The sequence below is a fragment of the Macaca fascicularis genome, chromosome 2 (genome assembly GCF_037993035.2).
Source record: "Macaca fascicularis isolate 582-1 chromosome 2, T2T-MFA8v1.1".
In the NCBI taxonomy this organism is placed as follows: Eukaryota; Metazoa; Chordata; class Mammalia; order Primates; family Cercopithecidae; genus Macaca; species Macaca fascicularis.
Genome location: NC_088376.1, coordinates 147,316,093 through 147,340,222, shown reverse-complemented (window position 1 = coordinate 147,340,222; position 24,130 = coordinate 147,316,093). Strand labels below are relative to the sequence as shown.

At 46.7% G+C, this 24,130-nt stretch overlaps 1 protein-coding gene across 9 annotated transcripts in view; it reads left to right on the top strand.

The window, feature by feature from the left end:
• Positions 1–24,130, top strand: part of SRGAP3 (SLIT-ROBO Rho GTPase activating protein 3) — a 268,987-nt gene that overhangs the window by 167,935 nt on the left and 76,922 nt on the right. For 8 of the 9 annotated variants that reach the window (XR_012431385.1, XR_012431386.1, XM_074032805.1 and 5 more), the window contains exons 4-5: positions 5,142–5,204; positions 20,650–20,835. Coding sequence is in view for 6 of the 9 variants with exons in the window: in XM_074032805.1 (XP_073888906.1) it covers positions 5,142–5,204; positions 20,650–20,835 (249 nt within the window). In the remaining 3 variants the exon portion in view is untranslated. Of the gene's footprint in view, positions 1–5,141; positions 5,205–20,649; positions 20,836–24,130 lie in introns of those variants that run through there. The other variant, XM_074032806.1, reaches the window with a different exon arrangement.

Below are 24,130 nucleotides of genomic sequence, written 5' to 3'. Positions count from 1 at the left end.
CCTGCCTCCAAACCAGGTCTTTGTGGCCCCCAAAGTCATCCCCTCTGCTACCCAACAGGCCTGTAGTCATGTAGAGTTAGCTTGACTCAGAAGTCAAGCTAAGGAGCTGGGGCTTGATTCTATAGACGATGAGGAGGCTTTGGAGGAATAGAATAAGTCCATTTCCAGGAAATTTCACTGGCACAGGCCTGCAGAACAAGAGCTCAAAGAGACAAGAGCTAAGGATTTTGGTAAGAGGTGCCTCTTAACAAAGTGATCTGGATCTACAGTGATGATGTGCTTGCTATGGGAACTGGTGGTGGAAAATAGGACTGAATCCCTTAGGATGCTTTTGGCTGCAAGTAACAGAAAACCCCAGCTGAAAGTGACTTGATCAATAAAGCTACAGAAGTGGAAATTCACTGTGAGGCTGGCTCTGGGTTTTCAGTCCAATCAATTGTCCAGAAGGTCATTACTCCTAAGTCTGCTTCCTCTTTTGGTTCTAAGATGCCTGCTGGTAGCAACTGGGCTGCATGCATTTCCCCTTCCTTCCTTCCTTCCTTCCTTCCTTCCTTCCTTCCTTCCTTCCTTCCTTCCTTCCTTCCTTCCCTCCCTCCCTCCGTCCTTCCTTTCCTTCCTTCCTTCCTTCCTTTCTTTCCCTCCCTCCCTCCCTCCCTGCCTCCCTCCCTCCCTCCCTCCCTCCCTCCCTCCTTCCTTCCTTCTCTCGCCAGCACTCAGTAGAAAAGCTAAAACTTTTCATTTGACCATAGAAGTCTTTCTCTTCCATCCAGTTAAGTCACATACTCACCTTTGGACTAATAACACATACCAGAATCCACCATCTTGAGTTGAGATAGCCTCCAGCTTCCCTTGAAGAACTCTCCTGGAGGAATGAATTCCTGGGCAAATTCATGGCTCTCTTAGGAAGTAGGAAGGGCAAGAATGGATACTGGGAAGTGGGGAAGGCCAGCTTGCCTGCTATTCAGAACAAATAATTGGGCAGTTTGCAGGCAGGACCCAGTAACAGATTGGATTGAGAAGGAGGAATTAAAAAAAGTATCAAATAGAATTCCTAGGTATCCAGTGACAAGCCCAGGAAGATACTATCCCATTGACCAAAATCGAAGGGATGGGGGAATAGTTCATCTTTGGATAATTTGAGTTTGAGGGGATGAGGGGACATCTAGACCATACTGTTTTGCAGCAGCTAAGGATACAGGTCTTTGAGCTTGGGCTGAAGGTCTCCTGGGCAGGACAGAGCCCAGGAGAAAGGCCTGGGAGATGATGACATGGCTTCTGGTAACCAAGAAGTGGGAGCTGAAGTCAGGAGCATGTGAGGGAGCCAGCTGCAGCAGGGACCAAGAAGGGAAGGCTGGAGGGAATTCTGAAGACAGGACTCTTCCCAGCAGAACTGCCTCTAGGATGGGGTCCTGCCCATATGCACAGTGACAGCACACAAGGATGTTCACTGCATCAATGTTTGAGATAATACGATACTAGAGGCAATGTAAATATCCATCCCTTAAAGAGCTGGCTAAATTAATTATGATGTTTCCGGTATGTGGAATCCCAAGCAGCTGTGCAAAAAAGGGGATATAAGAGTTACGTGATGGAAAAAGCTGTCAGAGGTATCGTTCAGTGAAAAAAGCAAGATGCAAAGGGTGTATGATATGCTCCCATTTGTGTTAAGAGAGAACATATGATATGCAAATGTATGCTTGTTTATTCATAGATTATTTCTGGAAAGTATCAGAAGAAATTTTTCACAACAGTTGCCTCTAGACAAGGAGGAGCTTGGGAGACCTATTCTTTCCATTTTACCTGCTGGCTGTTAGAATTTCTTTAACCATGTGCCTTTATTACCTATGTAAAAAGTTAGATCATAAAAATAAACACATAAGAAATAGGGTCTTGGGTATCAAAGGTGTTGGGGAGTTTGAGGACCACGAGGAGGCCACTGGAGAGTGTCAGAGAATCTGGAGTCAGCAGTGATGGGGAAACATCAGGGGGAGGAGCCACAGGGGAAACTGAGGCACTGATTGTTCACTTGAGAGAATCATGGAGAATAGGAAACGGGGATAGCTAATTGGGTTCATAGAGCCCACGGGACACTGTTGAAGGCCCATAGAAATCACAGGACACTGTTGAAGGCCCCCAGTGAGCTCTGCACAGAAGGTTCTGCACACCCTCTACTGCAGTTTTGCACTGGGTCACCTTTCTTTACCTCTCAAAGCTGGAGGGAGGTCTAAACAGGTCTCTGGAATTGCCTCCGAGGTTTCTGCTGTCTGTTAAGGGGTCTGGCACAAGCAGAGACCACCTTCAGAAAGGTGATTCTTGGCAAGCCAGGCCTGAAAGCTGAGAGAAAGGGCTGTGGGAGGTGAGGAGAAGGAGCCTGAGAAGGCATCATTCTGATACTAAGCCTTCATGAGCTACTGCTGGGTTCAGAGGCTTCTCACCTCTGCAAGGGTGGGAGGAAGACTGGTCTTTGCCCATCAGCAGCTGGTCCAGCTATGAGGCTGAAGGAGCTGGGAGGGAGAGCAGGAGGCTGCAGCTGCTCAGGGAGCCGAGATCATGGCTCCCATTTTCAATACAGAAACTTAACATGATGGTCTGGGCAAACAGGAAGAGTATCTTGGTACTTTTAGGTGGCTATAATGAAATACCATATACTGGGTGACTTATAAACAACAGAGATGTATTTCTGACAGTGCTAGAGCCTGGGAAATCTAAGAGCAAGGCACTGACAGATTTGATGTCTGGTGAGAGATTGCTTCCTGGTTCATAGAGGGCAACCTCTTGCTGTGTCTTCACATGGTGGAAGGGGCAAGGTAGCTCTCTTGGGTCTCTTTAAAGACATTTTATTTATAACTGTTCTTACATTGCTGTAAAGGAATACCTGAGGCTGGGTAATTTGTAAAGAAAAGAAGTTTAATTGGCTTACAGTTCTGCAGTCTGTACAGGAAGCATAGCACAGGCATCTGTTCCTGGTGAGATCTCAGGAAGCTTCCAATCACGGTAGAAAGTGAAGGTGGAGCAGGCATTTCATATGGCAGGAGTGGGAGCAACAGAGAGAAAGTGGGAGGTGCAGGTGCCACACACTTCAGAATACACCAAGGGGATGGCACTAAGCCATTCATGAGGGATCGACCCCCATGATTCAAACATCTCCCACCAGGCTCTGCCTCCAATGCTGGGAATTCCATTTCAACATGAGATTTGGCAGGGACAGAGGTTCAAACCATATCAGGCACTAGTCCCATTCCTGAGGGTTCCACCCTTATGACCTAATCACCTCCCAAAGACATCACCTCCTAATACCATCACATTGGGAGTTAGGATTTCAAAATAGGAATTTTGAGGGGGACACAAACATTCAGATTATAGCAGAGAATATTTACCAAAATCATAATCACAATCATAAATAAAATAACAAAGAATTCTAGACTTTTCAAGTTGCATGGAACCTAGAGATAATTTTCTCATTGTTTTCTGAATTGTGTCCTTAAATATCATGAAAGCCAATTCTGAATTGTGTCCTTAAATATCATGAAAACCACAGGACTGTGGTCAATGAAACTGCATACTACACCTCCTTCCTAGAAAATCTGCATGCAAGGAAGGACATTAAAGGCACTGAGAAGTCCTGCATTAAGAAAACTTGTCTACCTTTGTTCAACTAGCTTTTTTCCCAAATGCATGTAGTCTTAGAAGCTCCTGCCCCCCTTTTTTAGCATAGCATATAGCAGCGATCTTCAGACCATGCTTTGGAGAGTATTGTTTTAGTTTAAGCTTTTTATTTGATAGGTGAGGTAGCTAAGGCTCAAAAGGGGAAGTGATTCTCCAAGGCTACACAGCCAGCTGGTAAAACAGTGGAAATGAGATGCTAGATCTTTTGCCTTGTGCCCCCAAGGCCTTTCTGCCAACCTGTAGTGCTCCTGTCACTCATTGGAACAGACACCTTGACAGTGTGGACCTGCCACTGTGTCAGGATCCAGGCAGTGGTAAGACGAGATTAGGCAGACCAGGGGACCAGCACAGGTGAGGGCCAAGCTGAAATTTGAAGTCAAACTAAGGTTAGGGCATCTGTTGTAACCAGTCCTGGAAAGCTAAGAAGGCGATGTCCAAGTGGGTGCCAGCTGCTGATTCTCAGTCAAAGAAGACAATCCTTCAGGAAATGTCTTCTGGAGAGTGTTCCCAACCTTTTTGGCACCAGGGACCAGTTTTGTGGAAAACAATTTTTCCTTGAATCAGGGTGGGGCAATGGTTTGGCATGATTGAAGCACATTACATTTATTGTGTTTTTTATTTCTATATTATTGCATTGTAATATATAATGAAATAATTATGCAACTCACTGTAATGTAGAATCAGTTTGAGCCCTGAGCTTGTTTTCCTGCAACTACATGGTTTCATCTGGGGGTGATGGGAGACAGAGAGAGAGCATCCTGCATTAGATTTTCATAAGGAGCGTGCAACCTAGATCCCTCACATGCGCGGTTCACAACCGGGTTCAAGGACCTATGAGAATCTAATGCCACCACTGATCTGACAGGAGGTGGAGCTCAGGTGGAAATGCTCTCTTGGCCTCTACTCACCTCCTGCTGTGCGGCCTGGTTCTTAATGGGCCACGGACTGATCTGTGGCCTGAAGGCTGGAGACTCATGTTCTGGAGGACCTGAGATGTTTCCTGGAGGACTTGAGAATTATCGTTTACTCTCAAGAGGAATTGGGATGCCACATCATTGTTTCTCAAAGTGTGTTCTATGGAACCCTACTCTCTAGCCATTCATGAGGATTGTACAAGAAGCTCAGACTCCGGTTATACCAGCTTAGGACACATAGAATTAAAGAAAAATTCTGTGGGGCTTCCTCACATCTTTAGTATGCTGCTGTCACTGGGAGTCACTGTGGTAGGGAAGTGATGTGTAGGGTTCCCCAACTCATAGGACCAGGGAATCCCATGTGCAATGAACCTCTCTCTATGGGTTTGTTTCGTGGACATAAATTGAGGAATTTACATGTAGATCAATGAAATTTATGCTGATTTATGTACCCCTTCCAACCCCACCCGAAACATTCCTGACCTTTCCATTTTGAAAACAGATTGGTAAATGTAGCCAGCAAACTTCTCCCCTGCTGACATTTGTTCTTCCATATTCCAGAGCAAGGAGATTGGCCTGCAGATGCACGAGGAGCTCCTGAAGGTGACCAACGAGCTCTACACAGTAAGTTCTGCCCAGGCTCACTGCTGTTTTGGGATTGGGTCTTCTGTCTTCATCACCAGAGCTGGAGGGAGGCAAAACAGAGGTCTGGAATGACCCCGGGCCTTTTTTGCTGTGTTTTATGCTGAGTGACAGTGGGTCATCATGTCAGGATGTAATGACTCACAGCCTCAGCTTCTGATTCTGTACATCTGGGGTAGGGCCTGGGCTTGTCTGGTTTGTCAAAGTTCACAAGAGATTCAAGCGACCTGCAGCTGTGGATGTGTTACCTGCAAGAACAGAGGGCACAAAGTCAAGGCCATGGGAGTGTGAGTGTGAAGGCTCCTGAAGGCGGGGATGTAGGTTTTGAAGTCAGGCAGCACAGGCTCCAGTGGAGGCCCTTCCTTACCGGCTGCGGGACCATAGGCAGGTGGGCAGTTTGTCTGGGTCTCAGTATTTGCATCTGCAAAATGGAGCACGGCTCCGAGGATCACGTGAGGCTATGGGGTGAGCCTGCCTTGCCATCTCCAAGGCATAATTTCAGAACATCACAGTGTGGTCCACAGCTGACCTTGTTACCTGTTTGGAGTCAGTATCTAACTGTGCTTGAGATGAGTTTTAGAATCCAAGAAGGTGAGTGAATGGGGACACAAACACATGAAGCGATGATGCAGGGACTTTCAGACTGTGCTCTGGGGAGCCTACGGCTTCCTCGAGAGGAGTGTGGGGACTCCATGGAGAGGTGTGGGGAGTGGGGTGGGTAGACCCAGCAGGTAGAGCTCCAGGCCCCTCAACCCTACCCCAATCAGAACAGTGGAGAATGGTTATGTTTTAAATAGATAGGTGCCCTATATAGCATTTCATGAAAAGTGTGTTTGTGTGTTGGGGAGAATCTGCTGCTAAAATTGAATTTGAAATCCCTGGTATGAGGAGAAAGAACAGCAGGCTGTGAGAAGTCCCTTCTGTTCAGTTTTATTATCTTTCTATGTTTATATCCTGTGTGGCCAGCAGGTGGTAAATTCTTCAGAGGCACTGAGAGCCTTTGTGGGAGGGCCTGGACCTCAGGTCAGAAAGCCTGCCTCAGATCCCAGCATGCTACGGAACTCTAGGCAAGGCATTATTTTTCCTGGGTCTCAGTCTCCCAATCAGTAAAACAGGGGTGAGAGTTCTTAGGTAAAAGTTGAAACTTTTAATTCTGTGATTCCAAATTAAGGAGCAAAACTTGAGCTGTAGATAGTTTTTACTTGGGTCATTCTTAGGGTAAAGGAAGAATTGCTGCTTGAGAATACATATGGCTTTGCATCAGCTGGTCACTGGGGGGCAGAACAGCCTGTTGGGTTAAGGCACAGATTCTGAAGCCGGAGATCTGGGTTCAAATCCAGATGTTAAGTAGAAATACTAGTACCTGCTTAGTGCACATCCTTGTGAGAATTAAAGGAGATCCTATATGCGATGCATGCTCAGAACAAAGAGAAAAGAAGAGCATTCTGTATCAGAAGTTCTGAGCATCACTATCATCATCATCACCATCATTGGCTCCTCCTTGATGGCTGTGAAGTAGGCTGTTGTACATACTCACGGTGGGGGGAAGGGTGGTGATAAATAATGCAAGCCTGGTAACTGAATGGGATTGTCCTGCTTAGAATTCTGCAGCGAATTTGGCTAGACCAGGTGCTCCCCAGTCTAAGTCCTTTTTATGTTCCTCAGGCTCCACTTTGGGTCACTTTCCTCCACAATGTCAAAACAACTTAGCCCCAGTGTCCTGGGACCCCCCAGTCATCCCCACCTAGGTCTCTAACTTTTGCTGTGACCTCCAGCAGGGCTCCTCTTCTTGGTGCCCTCTATTTACACCAAATACCTTCCCCCTCTGCTGCTTTTCCTCTGCAGTCCCTGCTGTCTATACCTACCTGTTAGTGTCACGCTCATTTTTCAAACTCAGACCAAACCCCACCACCTTCAGAATGTTGTTACCTCTCGGCTTCAAGTTCCTATGGCAGATGTACCAAAATCTCTTGTATCTTTATTGTCTATATCCCGTCTTCCAACATGTTGGAGTGTGAACTCCCCGGGAGTCAGGTCTTGGCTGAGAAACACTGCTTGAAAGGCCCAAAGGCTCCATTTGAACCCAACTGTGTGGCCTTGAGCAAGTCCCTTCACTTGTCGGTTTCACCTGTGACAAACGGGACTGGTCATCTTTCTGTGGTTTGTAGACTGGACAAGGCCAGGTGGTGGTCAGAGATCAGGAGGACAGTGTCATCTCTCTGTGTCCTTCGAGGTCCCAGTGCCCAGCACAGTGGCCTGAATCCAGCAGGTGCTCCATGCACACCTCCCTGTGCTGGCTGCAGGGCAGGATGGCTGGACGGAAATGCCGCTGGTATTGGAGACACAGGCCAGGCAGGATGGCTGAGGCACCAGCAGGATGAGCCATGCCTTGCCATTTCCACAGCAGCCTGGTGAGGGTCACCAGGAGCTAGTGGAGGAGGAAGGGTCCCCAGCATTCTCCTTTGGCTGCACGTGGAAGAGTGGGATCCTCATGGTGCCAGCACACCCCCCGTGAAGATCATTTGTTGACTACACACAGAGTCTTCAGTAGTTACTCAGAAACTCAGTTAAATTCACGCATTTGGGTCCACATGCTGTGGGCCCAGAGCTGCAGTAGGGCACAGTGGGGGATCGTGAACATTTCAGAGTCTGCCTCTGTCAGAGTCTTGTACATCCTTGGTGCTTCCAGTGTGCTCGTGGAAGCAAAGGAGGGAGGAGGGAGGGATGAAAAACATGAAAGAAACTGGTCTTACTCCTAAGGAGTTTGGAATCTGGGCAGAGAGATAAGAGTAGTGTGTGATCCACCGGGGCCTGTCGGGGTGGGGGACTGGGAGAAGGATAGCATTAGGAGAAATACCTAATGTAAATGATGAGTTGATGGGTGTAGTAAACCAACATGGCACATGTATACCTATGTAACAAACCTGCACGTTATGCACATGTACCCTAGAAATTAAAGTATAATAATAATAATTTTAAAAAAGAGTAGTGTGTGAACTGTTGATACAACACAAGTCAGAGCCTAGTATGTGCTGGACACATGGGCTCACAGGGGAGGTACCTCTGGGCTTGGCTGTGTAACTTGCCCATGAGCTCTGTGGGGCTGGACCTTGTTCCCCACAGTGTGCCCAGAGCCCCTGGCCAGCCATGCACACACATAGGAGGAGATGGGTGTGTATTAGTTGAGGGAGATGCACATGTGTGAGAGATGGATTGAGAAGAGGAGGGAGGAAGGGAGGGAGAACAAGAAGAAAAAAGATTCAGAAAAGTGGGCTACTGTGTTCCAGGGTGAGCTTTGAGCTTGGTGCCTTTGGATGGGTAGGAATTAAAGAAGCAGAGGGAATGAGAGGAAGAGAGAGGGAGTTCTCAACAGGGAAGGCATCGTAGGATCACAGCAGTGCACACTGATCACAGACAGACCTGGGTTTGAATTCCTGCTGTACCACTTACCAACTCGGCCAAGTCAATTAACCTCGTTGACTTTCCTTCTCTTTGTTGCCAAACAGGGATGATCCTAACATCTGTAACCACTTCATGAGTGCTTATGATGCATCTCACTCTGTATTAGGTATTGTATATATATTATTTAATTAACACTCTTACATTTTTACAGATAAAGAAATGGAGGCATAGGGAAGTGACTTACTTAAAGCCTTTGTATCAGTTATCAGTTGCTGCATAACAAACTACCTCAAAACTCAGTGACTTAGAACAACCACCATTTTCTGTGCTCATAATTCTGTGGGTCAGCAATTTGGGCAGGGTTCAATTGGGGCCACTCATGTGGTTGCAGTTTTCTGGTCAATTAAAAAAAGAAAAAGAGTCCAAAGTGAGCAAACCCCAATGTGCAAGCACTTTTCAAGCTTCTACTTGTGTCATATTTGCTAATATCCCATTGGCCAAAGCAAGTTACACAGCCAAGCCCAGAGTTCTGGGTTAGAAAAGCAAGCCCCCCTCCCCTTGCAGAGTCACAATGCGAAGGGCCATGCCTGCAGCCATGCCAGTAATGATCACAGTCCTCTTTGCAAACAGTTCACTCCAGCCACCCAGCTGCTGGCGGCACTATGTGTCCCAAATTCATGCTTCATTGCTAGGGATTTCTTTTGAGCACTTTCTAGTTACCATGTCTGGTAATACAAGTCTACAGTCCCCCTCCTCCCTCAGCCCCAGGGTCATTACCACAGTCACTGAGGAACAAATAATGCAGAGAAAGGATTTTCCAGTAAGCTCCGCTTTTTTTCTTCTTGAAGTTCTGTAAGGGAGGTGGTGGTGGTCTGTTCAGGGGGTCCTACAGGTGTAATGATGGTGGAGATAAATGCTAAAGGCCACCCATCACTTGCTTTAGAGAAAAGGCTTATCTCTCTCTGGGGCTAGGAAGGATGCAGAGGAGACTACAAGTCTGGGTATTTTGTTCATTCATTCATTCATTCACTCAATAAGCCTAGTCCTTATCACCGAGTCCTTATCTGCTCAGTCCTTAGCACCTTGAGGCTCCCTCCTTTCTAAAGCATGCTAGCATGAGTGTTTGTGCACACATGTGCACACATACACATTTGCATACATGCACGTGCAGTTTGGCATGGACCACACAGTAGCGCATATGCACATTCACATGCATGCATGTACATACACATACATGCAAGCATGCACACACATGTATCCCACTCCACTTCTTTTCTCTCGAACTCCCATCAGCCTGACACAATATAGCTTTCGTTCATGTATTGACCTGGGAGAGAAAAAGGGCAGAGGTGAAGAATGTGGACCAGTATGGCAATCCTTCTAGAAGAGGCAAATCAAAACAAAACAACTCACAAACTATAAACTCCACTGTGTTTTCACTATTTGGCTAAAAATGTGTTCAGATTTTCAGTATATCTCTAGATTATGAAATACATGTGTGTCAGTAACTGGTGAACATCCAGCATCCCCCCACCTATCTCTTCCTGTGTGTTCAGCAGCTCTGCTGCAAGCTGTGGGCCGGCCTTCCAAGTCCAGGGCTGCAGGAGAGGCCCAGTGACTTTGTTCTTTGCCATGTGGGGAGGGCCTGAGGAGTGTCCATTCGTACCTAGCGGCAGCTGGTCACAGGTAGACCCTAACTGGAGCCATGAATCACTTTACCTTTTACTTGTTCAAGCCTCGATTGATTTTGTGTGGGCTCAGGAATATGACATCAACTCTGGGCCAACAGGCAAGTTTTGGCAAAGGTGTCTCCCTCCTCATGACTGCCCTGAGACATGGGGGTGGTAGAGAGAGCTCAGACTGGACGCCCAGGAGCCCAAGTTCTGGTCCCAGCTCCACCCTGGGCTCACTGCTTGTCTTTCTAGGATGACATTCAGGTACAGCCCCACAGCTTCATCCTATCATGGGCCCTCTGTCATTTACTGAATATATTTCTTTAAGTTGACCTCCCCTCCCTTTTTAAGCTTCCTCAGTGTTAGGTAATTAGTGGAAAGCAGCCCTGTGTGCTGGAAGAGCACAGGTGTTAGAGTCAGCTGGGCCTGACTTGAAGGCCCTGCCACACAAACCCTCTGAGCCCAGTCCCTCCCTGGAACATGGGGTTGCTGCCAGTTCATTTGTCTGGATTATTCTGGGGAGAGTGATTGGCATAGAGTATAGCCCAGTGCCTAGCAAACCTAAGTCCTGAGTCATTGTGTCTTTTATGAAAAAATGAGGCATAAATATTTTTCCTACATAGTTCGGAATCTTTCTTCTCCATTCCCCATCTCCACTGGGCTAGCCAGAGCCCTAAGAATGTTTTGCTGGAAAACGTGAAACCACCTCCTCCTTCATTTCCCATCCTCCAGGCCTGCTGTCTGTGATGCTGGCTGCATACTTGAACTGGACGACTTTCCTTTTTTAAAAAATTGTTTAATATTTAAATTTAGAAGTAGAAGATACATACTCTTGTTTAAAAAATAAATAAGATAGTAATTAAACAATAAAAGAAGGTACACAGGAAGAAGCATGTCTCCTGACTCTTCCTGCATCTCCATATAACCTCAGTTACTAGGTTACTAGTGTCTAGTTTAGCCATGTCTTCTTCCAGAGATCCTTTATCCATCAATCAGCACACACATTTGGGCATATCCCACACATTCCTGTTTTATGCAAGTGGTGACAACTGTACTTATTATTCTGCATCTTGCTTTGCTTTTGTAGGTATATTTTGGAGATTGTTTCATCTCATGAATAACTAGAGCCTCCAATCATGTACAGTGCTTATTGAAGGCCAGGGGCTGGTCTAAATGCTTTGCATGTACTGATCCATTTCATCCTCATCATAACCCTTTGAGGTAGGTGGCATTATGACCTCTTCCGTTCTGCTTAGGACCAGTTCCATCCCTGGATGACACTGTGCACGCACCCAAAAAATTAGTGAGGCATGTTAGCGGGTACCTATAGTCCCAGCTACCTGGGAGGCTGAGGTGGGAGGATTACCTGAGCCTGGGAGGTGAAGGCTGCAGTGAGCTGTGATTGCGCTACTGCACTCCAGTCTGGGGGACAGAGTGAGACCCCATCTTAAAAAAATTAAAATTTAAAGTTAAAAAATAAACTACGAACCGGCATTTATTGTGGAAGGAAATGATACTTCACATTAGCAGATGAAACACAGTTTGGTATAAATAGAAGCGTTCTGTTAGTTAAGTGAAAATCAAGCAGTGTTGTGCATTCAAGCTTGTGCCTGCCGGAGTGGCAGGCGAGAAGCTCTGAAGATGTGTGGGCACCGACTGGTTTTTCCTCCTGATGTAATCAGAAGGATTCTCAGAGAGCTGAAAGGGGTTAATAAAAGTAAATAGTGCCAGAAGGTACACAGAGAGAAGTGTATCTCCTGACTCTTCCTCCATCCCCATATCACCTCGGTTGCTATGTTACTAGTGTCCAGTTTGGCAGTGTTTCCTTCCCAAGACACCGAAAGTTACCTTGCTATCACAAGTGGAAACACTGACCCAGTGCCAGATAGTGGGGCTCTGGCATTCGGTTTACGCTGTCTGTGGAATGAAGGTGTGGAGTTTGAGGAATACTGAGGCTCCTGCCAGGCTTTGATCTTCATGCCACTGTGCCCTGGAAGGGAGACCAGGGTCCTGGCTCAGACTCAGGGCAAGGCAGCTCTTCGGGGCTGTCACAGCCTGCCAGCCAGGGTGTGTGCACAGTGTCATCCAGGGATGGAACTGGTCCTAAGCAGAACGGAAGAGGTTTCCCTCTAGGTAACCTTCCTCTCTCTTTCTGCTGTCCTGCCCAGACACCCGTTCACTAAGAATACATGTATTGATCATCAGCATATCCAGACCATGAGATGTGGCTGTACACTATGATGGGTGTCTTAGTGGGGATACGACAGTGTGAGGGAACTTGGAAGAGGGGGTGATGAAATCTCCTGAGCATCAGGAAGGCGCCAGAGAAGAGATGGTATCTGATCAACAGTCGACAGTTCCTGGGTGCAGAGAGGGGCAGAAGGAGCAGCAGTTAGAGTGGTGAGAAGCAGCACCTGGGATGTGGGAGGGAGCCTCCGCCCAGTCAGCACTGCTCCTGAGTCACTGCACTGAGCCTGGCCGGTTGGGATCAGGACTGATATGGGTAGTTGGGAAGGCTCAAAGGGAAAGAAGTCTGCCTTTTAGGATTCATTTAGTGGCAAGGGACTGGAATCCAGTGCAAACTGGCTTAGATAAAAATGACATTCTATTGAATCACATGAACATGTCGCACAAGTCTAGCTGGATCCAGGGGCTCACACACTGATTTGTCTGTCTCACCAATACAGCATGTACTCTGTGAGACCAGAGACCCCATCTGTCTTCTATACTGTATTTTGACTGTAGTGCATTTGGTATAGTACCTGACACATAAATAAATATTTAATAATTGAAGGTGTAGCTGTTCTCCCCACCAATATACTCACTAGATCAAAGGCAGTAGAACTATGCCTCCCCCATTTTACCCCTTTCCCTCCTTCCCTCTCTTCCTACCTTCCTTCCCTACTCTTTCCAATCCATCCATCCATCCATCTATCTATCCATCCATCCATCCATCCATCCATCCATCCATCCATCCATCCTCCAGCCATCATCCATCATCCATCCATCCATCCATCCATCCATCCATCCATCCATCCATCCATTTATCCACCTTTGGGAATCAGTCTCCCATTTCTGGTTTGTTTTCCTCTACATGGACTTCGTGATCTGGCAGGCTTCTCCCATGTGGTGACAAAGGTGGTCCCTAGTACTACAAATTCTCCTCCCATTAGCCTCTCCCCATCCTCCAGTGGAAAGAGAACACTCCCTTCCCAGTGTTTCCAGCAAAGCCCCAGGGTAGCATCTAATGGCCTAGCTGAGCTTCCTATTGTCAGATGAACATAAGTTTATGGATTGGCCAGGCCAGGGTCTCATGGCCACCCCAGGATTGCAGGGTGATGTCAGCTTCCCATGAACCACATGTACTGAGAATACTGGAGGGGAATTTGGGGGATTTCCTCAAAATAAAATTAGGGGAGCTGTTCCCAAAGAAGGAAGACTGGATGAATCTGGGCAGAGAAAAACAACAGATGTCCACTGAGGGGGAGTCCCTGGGGGAGGATGAGGAAGTGGTTCCATTGGCTGGTGCTGAGACATACCTGGTGTTCCTCCAGCTATCAGCTGCTCCTCAGTCCTGTTTGCCTCCTGCTCCCCTGGGCTAATGCTCACTCTGCTCCCTTTGCCTGGGACACTCCACCCCCACCCCAAGCCCTGCTCACCCATCTAACAGCTACTCTTCCTGCAGTGTTCAGTTTAGATGTCACTTCCTCCAGGAAACCTTCCTATAGTGCCTAGGACTCCCTTCATCATTGCACTTATCACACCATGTGATCATCACTTGTACAATTGCCTGTATCTCTACTACAGTGTGGATCCTATGAGGGTGGCGACCTGCATGTCTTACACACTGTAGTTTTGCCTAGCATAGTACCTGGCACATAATGAACTGCTCAATAAATATTTAGTGATTGACAGTACAGCTATCTCCATACTTCCAATTATGCTCAGCAGAACAAAGGCAATAGAACTGTACCTCCCTCATTTTACCCTCCCTCCCTGCCTTCTTCTCTTCCTTTCTCCCTTTCATCCACTCTCCCTTCTATCTACCCATCCCTGCATTTATTCACCCACCCACCCATCTGTTCATCTGTCCATCCATCCATCTACCCATCCATTCAGCCATATTCATTGATCCATTGATCTTTTGATCTGTTGATCCAGCCAGTCCAGCCAGAGTCATTCATTCATGCAAATATATATTGATACTTGCTGGGTAACAGGCTCTGCTCTGGTACAGAGAATACTATCATGAACAAGATCCTGGCCTCAGGACTTTGCTTCTCTTTTCCTTCAAGGAGGTCTTGGTCATGCACTAGCCTAGGGTTTCACCCATACACAAATGCTGGAAGCAGAGAGCCACTGTGCCCAGGGACAGCCCTGTCTGCAGGGTGGAAGAAGCACACAGGGACTGCAACATTGAGAAGCTGTTTTCTAACAACTGATCCTTATCCTGCCCCAGGTGTCCCTTTATGGATGCTGTTAACTTCCAGATTCTGTTTGCCTTCTTTTGCATCTAAATGAGGGGCTGAAAGATGGTGCAGATAAAACTTTGCTGTTTTCAGAATCTGAGGATCAGGGAAGAGGCAAAAGGCAATGTGTGCAAAGCAAAAAGCAGTGTGATTACCAGAAGAGGCAATGCTTAGCGGGCAGCAGACCCGGCCTGCGGTCCCAGCTCTGCCTGGCTTTTTGTGTGACTTTGGACAGCACTCTTGCTCTTTTCTTTTCTTTTCTTTGTTTTCTTTTTGAGATAGAGTCTCGCCGTGTCGCTCAGGCTGGGGTGCAGTGGCACAATCTCGGTTCACTGTAACCTCTGCCTCCTGGGTTCAAACGATTCTCCTGCCTCAGCCTCCTGAGTAGCTAGGAGTACAGGCACCCACCACCACGCCCAGCTAATTTTTGTATTTTTTTAGTAGAGACGGGGTTTCACTATGTTGGCCAGGCTGGTCCCAAACTCCTGACCTTGTGGTCCACCCGTCTTGGCCTCCCAAAGTGCTGGGATTACAGGCGTGAGCCACCACGCTCAGCTCACTCTTGCTATTTCTGAGCCTCCATTTCCTTAAGTGAGGGGCTAGGACACCAAGAGTTATGGAGGACCTTTTGGCCCTTACATTCTGAGAACACATGCAACTGAACTGGGTCCAAGAATAGTGATCTTAAGTGACACGTCCCTACGAGGTCCTTCCCTAGACTCCCTGAATAGGGTCTGGAGGGCTGGAAAGTGAACCCATTAGCTGGCATCAGGCGGATGGGTACCTCTGAGGGGCCCTTCAGACATCCCCAGTTTGGTGATTTGGCCTCAGCTGAGCTCCTGCATCTGCCTCTGCCCCTTCCCAGCCCCAGGCACACTGCTGCTGGCAGTTGGTCACTTGACAATTTGCAGTTGACAGAGCACTTTCCCCATCTACCCCCTTCTGATCTTCACCAGGTGGGCACGGAAAGGACACGCCTCTCCACAGCCACCCAGCAAGTAGTGGGAAGGCCGAGTCTCAAAACCAAGTCTCCCTAATTCCAGTGGGCTGGAGGAGCCTTTCACCCCTGTTTTACAGTTGAGAAAGGGGTACAGGGGAAGCAAAACAAGCGTGTGTTCAGTAGGCCCAGGCTGTGGGGTCAGCCACCTTGGCTTTGAACCCTGACTCCACTTACCAGCTTTTCACCTAGAGAAACTTACTGACCTATTCTGGGCCATGGTTTTCTCATCTATAAAGCAGGGATCATAGGATGCCTATCTCATAGGGGTTTTGTGAGAAATAAATGAGTTAATATAGGTAAAGTGCATAAAGCAAGGCCTGGCATGTAATAAGTGCTCAATAGATGCTAGCTGCTATCATTGTTGTTACTGTCATCACACTGCCTCCCAGGTTTGGGGAAAGGACTCATTGAAATGCTCCTTCACTAGAAGGGCTCCTAGAAAGAGGTGTGCAAACTTTGAAGTAATAGATAAGGTTAAATATTATTTAATGCATCCTGGACTGGCAATATTGAGCCAACTGTTCTCATCTATTGAGCTAAGGACCATTCATGCTGAAGCCCATGTATCAGGTAATTAAATAAAAACATCTAGAGGATTCTGGGTACAAATAGAATCCTTTCAGAGAAACCTCCAGGTGAACTCTTTGGTGGCAGCTGTCTGTCATAAGTGACCCTGGGCAGTGGAGTTCACTGTTATTCTTGGAATCAGGAATCAAGTAGATCATGGGAGTTTGGCCCCAGGGTATTTGGGTTATCTTCTCCAAGCATGGGATTTTTGGAATGAAGTTTAGAGGCTATCCTGGGAAGTTTGGCCTGTCAGAGCGCAGGAAGAGTACTCTGTGGCTCAAGAAGAGTAGAAAATGATGTAAAGGGAGAGAAAATAAAAAAAGAAAACTAGGCAAAGGATATGTGCGAATTGAGAACACCCAGCTGGGCTGCTGACCTTGAGTGAGTGGATGGATGCATGGTGATTGGACAGGAAGATCTAGCTGTAAATAGAAAGGCTGTCTTTTCCCCTGAACTACCCAGCGCAGATGACAGATTCGTGGTGAGGCAGGCAGACTCAGAAGCCAAAATAGAAAAAGGAGATGTAGCAGGAATCGTTGAACGCAGACAGGGATGGGATCCAGACATGAAAAACACCAGCAATATGGTGGTGAGGCAAAGAAACCAGGGTTGTCTGTGGATGTGGAGGGACATGTCGAAGGGGGAAGGTGGGGTCCTGGAGACAGCTGCGACATGTGTTCCCACCCTTTAGCCACACCTGTTTTGTATTATTTTATTTCTTCTTTGCATTCCATCCATTTTTGCTCATTTGTAATCTCCCTAAAACTCCTAGAAACCCCCTTCCTGCTGATTTCATCCTCTCCGTATGCCAGTTCCACCAAGACCATATCCAAATTACTCAATGGACTCATTTATTTTATTTTTATTTTAAGTTCCAGGATACATGTGCAGGACACGCAGGTTTGTTACACAGGTAAACGTGTGCCATGGTGGTTTGCTGCACCTATCGGCCCATCACCTACATGCATTAGCTATTTATCCTGATGCTCTTCCTGCTGCCACCACCTCTGACAGGCCCCAGTGTCCTTTAAACCAAGGCATGAAGATCATCAAAATAGGCACCTGCTTTGATTATCTGCAAGTCTGCAGTCACCCCTTTTGGCCACTAGATGTCGAGAACGCATCAATATGGCACATTTTCTGGTCCGTTGAGTTATTTGGATGTGATCTTGGTGGAACTGGCATACAGAGAGGATGAAATCAGCAAGAAGGGGGTTTTTAGGAGTCTTAGAGAGATTGCAAATGAACAAAAATGGATGGAATGCAGAGAAGCAATCTTTCCACCAAGACCCACGAAGAAAAGTTGACTGAATTTTAAATCTTGGTATTGTTTTACAAGTTTGGGAGATTTTTAGGATAAAGGAAGAAAGGAGAAACATGGCTTAAAATATATATATATATTACATTAGTTAATGTTCTCCAGAGCTTGTAAGCATTTCCAAGTGAGCATGTTTAAGGTTCTTAAACCCTGAGCCCAAATCAGGGATGATAATGATGATGATGATGGTGGTGGTAGCACCTGATAGATACCTCCATGGCTCTTACTATGTGGAAGGTATTGTTCTCAGCACTTGACAGAAACTGACTCATTTAGTGCTCACAAGCAGCCTAGGAAGTAAGTGCTATTATTATCCGTGTTTTACATATGAGGAAGCAGAGGTCAGAGAGGTTGTGTGACTTGTCCAAAGCCACACAGCTGGCGAGTGGGAGCATCAGGATTCAACCCAGACATTTGTCCATATTCCTACCTTCTATGATCTGCAGTAGATGTTGCCACATTGACTCCTGGGCTGTGGCAAAGAGAACTTTCTGAGCAATGAATCAGTGCTGTGATTTAATGATAAAAGTCACAGAGGCTGGGTACAGTGGCTCACACCTGTAATCCTAGCACTTTGGGAGGCCGAGGCGGGTGGATCACCTGAGATCAGGAGCTCAAGACCAGCCTGACAAACATGGTGAAACCTCATCTCTACTAAAATATAAAAATTAGCCAGGTGTGGTGGCGGGCGCCTGTAATCTCAGCTACTTGAGAGACTGAGGCAGGAGAATCACTTGAACCCAGAAGGTGGAGGTTGCAGTGAGCCGAGATCGTGCCACTGTACTCCAACCTGGGCAACAAGAGTGAAACTCTGTCTTTAAAAAAAGGCACAGAATTCCTCATTCTAATAAACTCACTTCACAGCACTTCAAATGACAAGGAATAAGATTTTAGGGTTGGCCAGGAATTCATTCTGAGTTCTCCGACTTACAGGGACTTACAGGGCTTGGTTAGATAGGAGCACATTTCATTCCCAGGGGGAAGCCTTTATTCTATTAGCTGTTATAGTAATCCAAACCACAGGAGAGAATGAACAAGGCCCAGGAGCCATGGATTTCAGAAGTTTCTTAGCATAGAAAGATGATCATACACTTGGCATTGCAAAAGAAAAGTACATTTCTAGTTGGGGACCAGCAAAAATGCTATTGGTATGGAGCAGCCCAGTCAGTGTTCAAGCTACTAAAAGTATTGATGCCTGCTCAGAAAGTGGTAATGAATTAAAGAAATTCATTAAGGGCTGGGTGTGGTGGTTCACACCTGTAATACCAGCACTTTGGGAGGCTGAGGCGGGAGGATCACGTGAGCCCAGGAGTTCGAGATGAGCTTGGACAACATGGCAAAACTCCATCTCTATTTATAAAAAAATGATACAGACAATCTAGGATGATCTGGTAGAAAAAGTGGTGGATTAAAAGTGAGAGTCCGGATGTCCAGTATGGTTAAATATGTGTTTACCATATGACCCTTCATCCCACCCCTGGGTATTTACCTAAGAAAAATGAAAATACATGTCCACACAAAGAAATGTACCTAAGCATTCATAGCAGCTTTATCCAAAATAATTAAAACCTGTAAACACCTCGAGTAGCTATGGACATATGACTAAGTAAACAGATTGTGGCATAACCATGCAATGGAATACTTAGCCATAAAAAAGAAGTTCTGATATGTACAGCATCATCAGTGAATCTCAGAAAAATTATGCTGAGTAAAAAGAGGGCTGACCCAAAGGACTTTATATTGTATGATTCCATGGAACTGGATTCTGGAACACACGACAGAAGGCAAACCTATGATTGGGGCTGGAGTGGGGTCAGGTATTGGCTGCAAAGGGGCATGAGGGATCTTTCTGGTGTAGCAGAAGTTCTATATTTTGCTTGTGATCCTGGATACATGGATGTAAAGTTTGGTGTCTCTGTACTGATACTTGGTGATACTTGGCACTTCTGAGCCTCAGTTTCCCTGTTTGTCAAACTGAAAGGTTGTTGGGTTAGATGATGTCTAGAATTTCTTCTGGCTCAGTAATTTCCCCTGTAATAACAATATTCATTTTCTATTATGGAAGTAGAGTAGCAAAGTGCAATTTGCTTTATAGGAATTGTTTCCTTTTTTTTTTTTTTTTTTTGAGACGGAGTCTCGCTCTGTCACCCAGGCTGGAGTGCAGTGGCACGATCTCGGCTCATTGCAAGCTCCGCCTCCCTGGTTCGCGCCATTCTCCTGCCTCAGCCTCCCAAATAGCCGGGACTACAGGCGCCCGCCACCATGCCTGGCTAATTTTTTGTATTTTGTTTAGTAGAGACGGAGTTTCACCATGTTAGCCAGGATGGTCTTGATCTCCTGACTTCGTGATCCTCCCGCCTCGGCCTCCCAAAGTGCTGGGATTACAGGAGGAATTGTTTTTATAGGCAAGGATGAATTTATTCCAGAGAGCATAGAATATCTATTGGGTTACTTAATGTTACTCATTTTGGGTACAGAGCCATTTGCAGCCCATTGTACTTCAGGAAACAGCTGAGAAAATGATTTGTGTATAAGAAGGATGTTCCCCATTCAATTCCCGTGGGTATGTGAGGAGGGGCTATCCCTGCGGCACTGGGAGGAGAGGGAGGGATGCCACAGTCACTGCTGGCAGGGCTAGAGAGGATAGCTGAGCAAGGGCTGGGCTTGCCTTGTCACTTCTGACAGTGCCCAGATGCTTGGAGCTATGGTTACCCTTTTAAATTTCCTTCTTATTTATTTATTTATTTATTTATTATTTTTGAATTTCCTCTTTACTAGCCCATGCCTGGCTCTTAGTTAGGGTTTAATGATGTTGTTGATGATATCCAGTCCTCAGAGAGTCTGTGCAAAAGTAAAGGAAAGCAGGTGTCCAGAGCGTGTTGTGGGACCAGGGCAGCGGCCAACTAGAGCGTAGAACTTGGTATGGAGCCAGGAGCAACAGGGAAGGCCATGGTGGGTCATAGCTGGGTGCTGATTTCCCCTACTTGTGCGCCCCCAGGTCATGAAAACCTACCACATGTACCATGCAGAGAGCATCAGTGCAGAAAGCAAGCTGAAGGAGGCTGAGAAGCAGGAGGAGAAGCAGTTCAATAAGTCAGGAGACCTCAGCATGAACCTGCTCCGGCACGAGGACCGGCCCCAGCGCCGCAGCTCTGTGAAGAAGATTGAGAAGATGAAGGAGAAGGCGAGTGGGGGCCCTGGGCTGGGAGCAATTGGGGACAGGGCACAAAGGGGAGGGCCATGCTCTTGGCGGACAGCCTTAGACTTCCCCTTTTTCCCCATATCCCAGTGGGGTGGTGGTGGGTACGGGGGATGGGACAATGTAGCCAGTATCTCATCTTTTGGAGATTGGTGTTCTAGTGGAAGCAGGGCCGGACGTGCCCCTGCTAGCACTGGTTAGGCCTGGCTTAATGCTAAAGTCAGCAGGCAGACGAGGTGCTCAACTCACAAGTAAGCTGAACTGTGATGAGGTTCACACCCAGCAAGCACCTTCTCAGATGACCTGGAATCACCAGGCATTAGTGGGAGCAGGGGCTTGTTCCAAAGGCCAATTTAATGGCCAAGGGTAAGGGCTGGGGGTGAGGTGGGAACTGATTACTGAATGTGTCTCAACAAGAGGGACCAGCGCCTGGAAACCTGGTGAAGGGCTCATTCCAAAATTTCCATTGCCAACTCAAAGATGAGAGAGTTAAAATCCTTGTGTATTGATTCTGGAAAAGTCCTTTAGTAGGGTGTGGTGGAAGGAATTCTAGCTTCGGAGTCAGATGGGCTGGGTTTTGAAAATGCCACTTTTATAACACCTCTCTGAGCTGCAGTTTTGTTTTTTTTTTTTTTTTTTGAGACGGAGTCTCGCTCTGTCGCCCAGGCTGGAGTGCAGTGGCGCAATCTCGGCTCACTGCAAGCTCTGCCTCCCGGGTTCACGCCATTCTCCTGCCTCAGCCTCCCGAGTAGCTGGGACTACAGGCGCCCGCCCCTGCGCCCGGCTAATTTTTTCTATTTTTAGTAGAGACGGGGTTTCACCATGGTCTCAATCTCCTGACCTTGTGATCCGCCCACCTCGGCCTCCCAAAGTGCTGGGATTACAGGCGTGAGCCACCACGCCCAGCCTGAGCTGCAGTTTTGAAATCTGACAGGAGTGGCAAATTCGTCTCATCTCTCATGTCAATTCTGATCAATTGCCCAGAGCGCTGGACTGAGAATCGTGAAACCCTATCCAGATTTAGTTAAAAACAGTGCTGTAGGTCTGGCCACGGTGGCTCATGCCTGTAATATCAGCACTTTGGGAGTCCAAGGCGGGAGTATTGTTTGAGCCCAGGAGTTCGAGACCAGCCTGGGTAAAATGGCAAAACTCCATCTCTATGGTGGGAAAAAAAAAGGCAAAGAATTTGAATAGATGTTGCTCTTAAAAAAACATGTACGAGTGGCCAACAAGTACATGAAAATACTGTCTGGGCCAGGCATGGTGCTTCACTCCTCTAATCCTAACACTTTGGGAGGCCGAGGTGGGCAGATTGTTTGAGCTCAGGAGTTCGAGACCAGGTTGGGCAATATGGCAGAACCCCATCGCTACAAAAAATAGACAAATTAGGCAGGTGTGGTGTCATGTGCCTGTAGTCCCAGCTACTTGGGAGGCTGAGGTAGGAGGATTACCTGAGGAGGTCGAGGTGGCAGTGAGCCATGATCACATCACTGCACTCCAGCCTGGGCAACAGAGTGAGACCTTGTCTCAAAAAAAAAAAAAAAGATTATCTCTATCATTAGTGATTAAGGAAATGCAAATCAAACTCAATGAAGTATCACTTCACACCCACAAGGATAGCTAGACTTAAAAAGGCAGACTAGGACCGGGCGTGGTGGCTCATGCCTGTAGTCCCAGCACTCTGGGAGGCCAAGGTGGGCGGATCACAAGGTCAGGAGATTGAGACCATCCTGGCTAACAAGGTGAAACCCTGTCTCTACCAAAAATATAAAAAATTACCCAGGCATGGTGGTGGGTGCCTGTAGTCCCAGCTACTCAGGAGGCTGAGGCAGGAGAATGGCGTGAACTCAGAAGGCAGAGCTTGCAGTGAGCCAAGATTGCGCCACTCTACTCCAGCCTGGGTGATAGAACAAGACTCTGTCAAAAAAAGAAAAAAAAAAAAAAAGGCAGACTATAGGAAGTATTGGTAACAATGTGGAGAAATTGGAATCTTCACACACTACTAGAGGGAATGTACAATGATTCTATCACTTTGGAAAGCAATCTAAATGTTAAACATAGACTAAGTTACCATGTGACTCAACAATTTTATTCCTAGGTATCCACCCAAGAAAAATAAAAACATACGTCCATTCAAAGACTTGTACATGAATAGCAGTATTATTCATAATAGCCAAAAGATGGAAATGACTCAGATGTTCATCTGCTGATGAATGGTTGAATAAAATGAAATGTGGTATATCCATGTGATGGAATATTATTCAGCCATGAAAAGGAATGAAGTGCTGACACACACTGCAACATGGATGAACTTTGAAAACAGTGTGCTAAATGAAAGAAGTCAGTCACGAAAGGCCACATATTGTACAATTACATTTATGAAATGTCCAGCATAGACAAATCAATAGAAATAGAAAATAGATGATTGGTTTCCAGGGGCTAAGAAAGAGGAAAATGGGGAGTAACTGTGAATAGGTGCAGGGTTTCTTTCTGGGATGATGAAAATATTCTAAAGTTAGATAATGATAATGGTTGTCTGACTCTGTGAATATAGTAAAAATAAATAAAAATAAAATAAAATAACCAAGCAGGGAATGATAGGACTACAACACAGGGAGAAACAGAGAGGTAGAGTGAGTGCTGACTAGAAGTCCGGAGGCTGATTTTTAGTTCAGAGTTTTATTTTTAGTTCGATTAGCTACTTGGCTCTTGGGCAAGCCACTTCTCTCCAGTTATTTCCTCACCTATAAAATAGATGAGTTTAACGAAAATACCTTTAACATCCTTCCTAGGTATAACATTTTATGAGTCTATGAAGGGCTAAACATGGTCTCAGGGTCATGGTCATAGTGGGCCACTGGAAATAGGCCAAGAATATCAAAACTCTCTGTGGGGGTTGGGTGCGTGGCTGGTGTAGGATGTAACTGCCACGACCCTGGAGAAAAGTTAGAGATCTCTGAAGAGAATTAAAAGGTTGAGAACTCACTGTGGAATAGGAAGGTGTAAGAATGTCTAGGCGAAGGAGGAAAACCATTTATTTACAGAGACCTGACTTTTACGCAGCAATGGGACTCATCAGTCTGCAAGGAGCAGGGGACAGCTCTGCAGCCCGCTTACTCTTTCCTGCTCCATTCCCAGGCTGGCCCAGAGAGGAGCAGCTCCCTGGGAGGCATTTGGGTCCCAGCTGAGATGGGCTGCTCTGGCTACCTCACCCTGCCTCTCCCCACCACTCCCATCCAGTCATCCTCCTCCCTCCTGTCCTCCAGTCACTGAAAATGAC